At 45.4% G+C, this 7813-nt stretch overlaps 1 protein-coding gene across 1 annotated transcript; it reads right to left on the bottom strand.

Annotated features, from left to right (window-relative positions):
• Positions 1–1251: 1251 nt before the first annotated feature.
• Positions 1252–4652, bottom strand: LOC134587112 (uncharacterized protein C3orf38-like). The gene is made up of 4 exons (XM_063443248.1): positions 4459–4652; positions 2820–3025; positions 1491–2103; positions 1252–1413 (listed from the first exon to the last, which is right to left on the bottom strand). Exons 1-3 carry the CDS (start codon positions 4583–4585, stop codon positions 1564–1566), a joined length of 873 nt encoding a protein of 290 aa, XP_063299318.1. The 5' UTR covers positions 4586–4652; the 3' UTR covers positions 1252–1413; positions 1491–1563.
• Between the last annotated feature and the right edge of the window lie 3161 nt (positions 4653–7813).

The raw sequence follows: 7813 nt of genomic DNA, 5'->3' as shown, positions 1-7813 counted from the left end.
ATGCCCCTGCAGTCTCACTGGTCAATTGTCAGCTATTTAAAAGTTAAATCATTGTTTATGCAAGCTTAACCCTGCATGTCACTCACAGTCTTCCTAAACACTTCCTGTAAAGAGAGAGATCTAATATTTAAACTTCCTTTATTGCACATTCTGTTTAATTATGAGTTTCTTATCTTATTTTATTACTATAATCTAGTAAAGCCTACAGCAGCCCCATGTGTGTGATTAAAGTTTATTTTACAGAGCAGGAGAAAAAGTTTAAAGCAAGTTAACATCTGCTTGAAAATTAAACCTTTTTTTTTTCTTTATGCAGGCTTTGTCAGTTACAGGCAAGGGAGGTGTGGATAGGCCAGCATAAATAGAAACAAGTGGTTGAATTCCTAAATGGCTAATAATTGAGTAGTGAGTCTGCAAGGGAATGATCTGCTTCATGAAGTAACCAGATGTTTTTCAACTTTGCAAGCCAGACATATACAGCAACCAATGTGAACCATAGACGTGCGCAGCCTATTGCATAAGGGTGTGTACACACTCCGCGTATATATATATATATATATATATATATTATATGTATATATATTTATACATACACACACACACACTGCTGTGTGTGTGTGAGGGCGCTGTGTGAGTGTAAGGGTACTGTGTGTGAGGGTGGTGTGTGTGTGAGGGTGCTGGTAGTGTGAAGGTGCTGTGTGTGTATGCGTAAGGGTGTTGTGTGTGTAAAAGGGTGCTGTTAGTGTGTGGGTGCTGTTTGTGTGTATTGTGTGGGGGAACCATTTAGTTAATGGCCCCCCTCCCTTCTTACCTTTAGTAAGGAGGGGGGACCTTGCTGCTGCCATCCCTGGTGGTCCAGTGGTGAGTGAACTGTAGCCTGCGGGTCTAGAGTCCACTCTCACGAGATCTGAGTGTTGCTGCAGCAATGCTCCGACCTCGCGAGAGGAACCCGGTGGAGCTGCTGGCTAGAGCTCCCCAGGTCCTCTCCTGCCTCCCTCCCTGCCTGTGGGCCCATGGAGGCACATAGTGCAGGCCGTGGAGATTAGGGTGTGCACCCCGTGAGCACGCCTATGATGTGAAAATCATTCAACCAACAATGAAAAAGGTAATAAAAAAAAAAAATATATATATATATATTTTCCCCTTTGTTGAAACTCTTAAACAAGTTTTCTTTATATAAAACATGCGATTAGTGTGTATTTTTTATATATAGATGCAGCAGGTCCCATGACATGTGTGAAACTCAACAATACATTTGTTTTTAAAGGTTATCTTTAATATACATATCCACCCTGTGAAGGTCATCAAAATGGTTTATCAAAGAAATCAAAAAGACAGGCAGACATTCTTGTCAATATTCTTTTCTAAATTAAAATTATTAATTACAACTCACGTTTTTTTTCTCCTGTAAGAAATGTGTTTAACCCCTTAAGGACCAAACTTCTGGAATAAAAGGGAATCATGACGTGTCACACATGTCATGTGTCCTTAAGGGGTTAAAGGAGTATAAAGCATTCATGGGAAATGATCATATGGTATTTAGAGGACACTCTGGTAAAATAGGTTTTAACTATAAAAAACTTCTAATTCGTTTGTTTTGTATTGAATTGAAGGCATGGGAGGTGAGTCCACAGAGCCAGTGGTGTTCTGTCCAAAAACTTTAAGATTAACAAATCTGATTTTCCAATTTTCACCAATTGGACAGCGAATGAGCCCAAATATTTGTTCAAATATTCCAAGCCATGAATTGTTTCTATGAATTGTCCCAGCAACTGCAACAACAACTAGTCCATGAGGGGATGTCACACATTTTAACCCTTTGGAATCTACATTAGGATTAAAAACCAGCTTTTCCTCTCGTGTGAGAGCAAGCAGACGAAGGCTAGTCATTTGGGCTCCATTGTACTCTTCCATGTTTTCCTCTGTTGTGCTGTAAGAAAACTTCAAGACAGCATTCTCCCAGAAGTGCTGAGGTCCCCAATCACCCTTCTCATGTCCTAGCACTGGGTTCTGAGAGTTAAGGAGTTGATAGAACCATTTGCAGAATTGCTCTCCAAGCAATTGACAGTCAAGTGACCCAAGGTGTGATTTGTCTTCTGTCTTTGCCTGTAAACATAGAATTGTTTTTAAAATTATAACTTTGAAAAAAAAATAACGTCAATTTTGTAGAACATTAAATTAGTAAAAAAAAAAAAAAAAAAACACAATAGGTTAGCTAGTCAAGAAGTTAAAGTACAGTCTTAATATCTATATATTACTGCATACTGACAACTAGCCTGTAACCAGGATTCTCATCTTATCATTGCCATCTACATGTTAACAGCCTAGTAAAAAGTTCACTAATTTGTAGAGAGGCCAGGGTTACTTCAACCATGAATGGCATAGAAAGGTGGGACCATGCTAGCATGCAGTATGTGCTAATGTAATATGTATAGAATTACCATTAGCGACCCAAAACTACTATTTCAGGCTTGCTAATAATGGCCAAATGGCACTCTGCCAGAGGTGGAGTTACATCTCCAGCAGCAGAAGGGTTACATTTGTATGTGCAGAGGTTCATAACGAAATGCTGCACATGTAGACTCTAGGCACCATGATCGGCATAACTGAAGGGATAATGGTAATTGGAGTAGCCTTTTAAAAAACTTTCTGTTATTTGTAGAGTTCTATAGGTTTGGGACTTGCAATGCAAAATGTCCACTTATATTTTAATTTATGCATAAATAAAACCAATTATATTCAATTAATAAAATTTGGTGGGGTATAATACTATCTGCTTGCAAAATGGGAGAATAATTGCTCTCTTAGTTAGGACTACTGACCTGAGGTTTGGAAGACAATTTGGGATTTTTCACTGCGTCCTTCCAATACTCTATAGCATGCTGGATAAGTTGATTCTTATCACTTGATGGAAGCACAGTAATCTGTTGTGTAGCGAGATATTTAAAAATGATATCACGGTGAACCTTCCTTCGTTTCAGGAGCTCTGTGGCACTTGCGCTGTATACAAGTATTGCATCGATGGCTTCTAGAAAAGCAAAACATAAATTAATGTTAATATCACACCTAACTAATCATTTACTATTGTTCTGGCAAGATACCAACGTGGTTCTTAGAATGAAAAGCTAGATGGTGTCACCTTTGTATAAAATTATTTATAAGTGACATGAGCCTAGAAGACACATTTGTGTTTTATAATTCCACGTTAACATTTGGAGTACTCCTTTAAAAGAACGAAAGCTAAATTTCTAACACTAAAGTGATGCTGTCCTGCCCCACTTCCGAGTAAATAAAAGGCCAAAAAAACATTTTTTACGCTCACCTTATTTCAGCGCCTAGGTCTCTCTATGCTGGCTCTCTCCATCTCCTCCGACGTCAGCGCTGATGGAGAACCTAATGCACATGCTAAGGCTTTCCATAGTAAAGCATTGATTCAATGCTTTCCTATAGGGGATTTGAAGATGCTGGACGTCCTCTTGTCTGGGAGACAGCCACTACAGCCCTGCAGTATATAAACATTGCAATTTCTTTAGAACTGCAATGTTTCACATTGCAGGGATAACGGGATAGGGACAGTGCACCCAAGCCACTTCAATAAGATTAAGTGGTCTGGTTGCCTATAGTGTCCCTTTATTCCTAATATTGTCCCACTATGAAAATAAAATTACTTATCTTTTTATCTTATCACTGTTCCTCCTTGGGGAAACCATCAGGGATAAAAGTCTCTCCTTCCTGACCATATAAAAGTGCTACATAAGTGGCAATTGATGCAACTGCTCCAATAAAAATCAGCGGTTACCCAATAGAATTCGTCTCATAGGGAATAAAATCCAGTTCTTCTATATGGAAGTACTTCACTTCCCCCTTGAAGCTGCTGGTTGTCAGTTTAACTGCTGGGGCTTGATCTACACGCTTCATGAATATAACATTATTTTGGTGACTTTAGTATCCTAAAATATAACTAATTAGCATGAGCGGAACGTTGGAGAATCGTATCCATTCTGATTTGTAACTTTTATTTCCTTGGGAATACCATACACCACAAGTTTACTTAAAATTCGAATTTTACAAGGATTTTGCTCCTCACGTCATTGCTGAAGTTGGCAGAAGTATTACAGACATGTACCTTTTTTTAATAGTTCTCTCTATTGATGATATGATGCTTGCGCTGACCAAAAATGTTTTTTAAAAGCATACAATTGAATATATATCCCTTTCATCTCTCAAGGCATGGTGAAATTTGTATATATCCTAAAGCTTAAATACATTTGTAAAAAAAACAACAAGGAATTCTTGTTTTGTCATTGATTTATAAGAACACTTTCAGAGGCTATCTTTACCACTCCAGCTGTTGTGAACTACGTTTCCCGTGATGCTTTGCCAGGCTTTGCTGTGTAAACACAATGGGAATTGGTGGTGAATCCCCCCCAGCCCCCTATAGCTGCTCGGACCCCAGCGCACCTTCCCTGCCGAACACCTGGATCATTCGGTTGGTGACCGTCTCGGTCAGGGACAGCAGGTCGGCGGTGTCCAGCTGCTCTAGTAACTGCCGGCAGCCCACCTTCTCCCGGGGTCTCAGACCCGCCATGGCCGGGGATCGCACCGGGGCAAACCGCCCACGCTGGAACGCTTGACAGCCAGGAAAGCGCGTCACTTCCGCGTTCCACGGAACGAGCGGCCACTGCCGGTGACGTCATGGAGGCGCGACGATCCTTTCCTGTGCTAGTGATGCATGGCATGTAGAAGGTGTAATGAGGTGGGATGCGCTGCCAGCATATGCTGACACCTGACTAATGAAAGGGGGACTCACGGTCAGCTCGCTGTAGGTTATTTTATTTAACAGAATATTGATAATCACCTATATCACTCCAAGTACTGCAGTGGTTATGGTGCCAGGAAGGCCTCCTAAAGTAACAAGTCAACTTCTTTTACCACTTACCTGGTTTTCACAGGGCACCTGCAGCCACCATCTCTTGTGCTGCTGCTGGAAGTGCTCTGCACTGCAGGGCTTAGCTCAGGACAGCTAGCAGAAGCTCGTAACAGGAGGTTTCCGGCACTAGCGGAAGAGTACCAAGTGGACCCCAGGTAGGTTGTGAAACATTCTTGGAAGGCACACTGGGTTTAGTCACGTCACCAGAAGTGACATGCTTCTTTCAGATGGGATCACTTACCCCATGCGTGAAGTGTTTTTCTAACCCAGTGTTCCTCATTGCGCGGCTCGCTGAAGCAGTGCTGCTCACGGACCGTGCCGTCAGAAGCCTACAAGGGTCTGCGGATGCTGCAAGCTCTGCAGCGAATGAGTAGAAGCCAGAACACCCCCAGCCTTCCCTGTTCTGACGAATCTGAGAGACACCAGGCAGATATAAGAGTACAACAGAGAAGCTGTGAATCTGCAGGTACGGGTGCAGTATATTAACAGAGATTGAAAAGAGACACAAATGGTTTGAGAAGATGCAAAAGGGAAATTCCTGAGGTGTAAGGAGATCGAAAGATAGATGCTTGAAGCGTGAGGAAATGAAAAAGTTACATGCTTAAAGGGATTCTATAATGTCAGGAAAACCTACTCGTTTTCCTGGGACTATAGATTTCTCCTTTGTCAAGTCCCCCACCCGCGGCACTAAAGGGGTTAATAACCCATTCATTCACTTACCTGGGTCCAGCGCCGATGTCCCTTGGGCTGGCTCAGCTCTGTCCACTCTCCTCCCAAGCCGACGTCCGCTGGTGGGGGAGACCTAATGCGCGGCAATGGCCGCGCTCGCTTTAGGATCTTCCCATAGGAAAGCATTCAATGCTTTCCTATGGGGAAAATCTGATGCTGGAAGTCCTCATGCAGAGCGTTAGACAGCCACTAGAGGAGGAGTTACCCTCAGAGGTAATTATTGCAGTTTGTAAAAAAAACTGCAATAATTTCCAGTGCATGGTTAAGGGTAATGGGAGTTTGCAATGAGATGAAGTGGTCCCTTTAAAGGTTACTGAGATGAAAAAGATATAAATGGGGTGAGAAATGAAAACGAGAAAAGTACAGTAAAAAGGGAATTAAAGCGGCACTGTCATGCCGAACTTACCTTTCCTCAATCTCTTCCTCTTCTCCCCCTCTCTCGGGATCTGTTCTTCTTTTCTTCCATTCTTCTTTAATTTTCTTTAAAATCATAAGACAAAGTAGGGACTCTGTCTTATGGAGGATTCCTCCGCTTGACCAGCTCTGACCAGCGGAGGAGCAAAGTGTGCTTCATTTCCGCTGGTCAGAGCAATTTTCCCATGATCCCTAGCTTTCCTCCCAGTTCCCACAATGCTTCCTGTCAGTATTGCCGAAAGTCCTGTCACTTAGACAGAACGCCGGCAAAACTGCCGAATTGCATCCTAACAGAATGAGAAGAGTTTCTCCATTGGTGTTAGGATGCAATTCGGTACTTTGTTCGTATCGGAATTTCATTCTAATGAATGAAACTCCGATCCTATTCATTGCTGTGGCTGCATCTTGCAGCCGCTTAGTAGATAACTCCCTAATTCCCACGGTATCAGGGAGCTATCTACTAAAAGGCTGAAAGACCTGAATTGGTCTTGAAGCCAAATGTACTAATACTAAGTAAAGATTACTTAGTATTAGTAAATAATATGCCCCTACTCGCTATACCGCGAGTAGGGGCATGTCTAGTAAGCAGTGAGCAGCCTGTGGCTGCTCACTGTAAAAAAAAACAAAAAAACACCTAATAACCCCCCCCCCCCCCCGCGCGGGGTTAAAGATGGGGGGGACCTACTGTCCTCCCCCCTGGCCCCCACCCCTGCGCGGTGGTTGGGGGCCCTAATAAAATAATAAGGGGGGGGGGGACCTACTGTCCTCCCCCCCTGGCCCCCACCCCTGCGCGGTGGGTGGGGGCCCTAATAAAATAATAAGGGGGGGGACCTACTGTCCTCCCCCCTGGCCCCCACCCCTGCGCTGTGGGTGGGGGCCCTAATAAAATAATAGGGGGGGGGACCTACTGTCCTCGCCCCCTGGCCCCCACCCCTGCGCGGTGGGTGGGGGCCCTAATAAAATAATAAGGGGGGGGGACCTACTGTCCTCCCCCCCTGGCCCCCACCCCTGCGCTGTGGGTGGGGGCCCTAATAAAATAATAAGGGGGGGGACCTACTGTCCTCCCCCCCTGGCCCCCACCCCTGCGCGGTGGGTGGGGGCCCTAATAAAATAATAGGGGGGGACCTACTGTCCTCCCCCCCCCTGGCCCCCACCCCTGCGCGGTGGGTGGGGGCCCTAATAAAATAATAAGGGGGGGGACCTACTGTCCTCCCCCCCTGGCCCCCACCCCTGTGCTGTGGGTGGGGGCCTTAATAAAATAATAAGGGGGGGGACCTACTGTCCTCCCCCCTGGCCCCCACCCCTGCGCTGTGGGTGGGGGCCCTAATAAAATAATAGGGGGGGGGACCTACTGTCCTCCCCCCCTGGCCCCCACCCCTGCGCGGTGGGTGGGGGCCCTAATAAAATAATAAGGGGGGGGGACCTACTGTCCTCCCCCCCTGGCCCCCACCCCTGCGCTGTGGGTGGGGGCCCTAATAAAATAATAAGGGGGGGGACCTACTGTCCTCCCCCCCTGGCCCCCACCCCTGCGCGGTGGGTGGGGGCCCTAATAAAATAATAGGGGGGGACCTACTGTCCTCCCCCCCCCTGGCCCCCACCCCTGCGCGGTGGGTGGGGGCCCTAATAAAATAATAAGGGGGGGGACCTACTGTCCTCCCCCCCTGGCCCCCACCCCTGTGCTGTGGGTGGGGGCCTTAATAAAATAATAAGGGGGGGGGACCTACTGTCCTCCCCCCCCTGGCC

Source organism: Pelobates fuscus, chromosome 1 (assembly GCF_036172605.1).
Source record: "Pelobates fuscus isolate aPelFus1 chromosome 1, aPelFus1.pri, whole genome shotgun sequence".
In the NCBI taxonomy this organism is placed as follows: Eukaryota; Metazoa; Chordata; class Amphibia; order Anura; family Pelobatidae; genus Pelobates; species Pelobates fuscus.
Note: the sequence above shows the minus strand (reverse complement) of the source record. Positions and strands in the feature narration are given on the sequence as shown.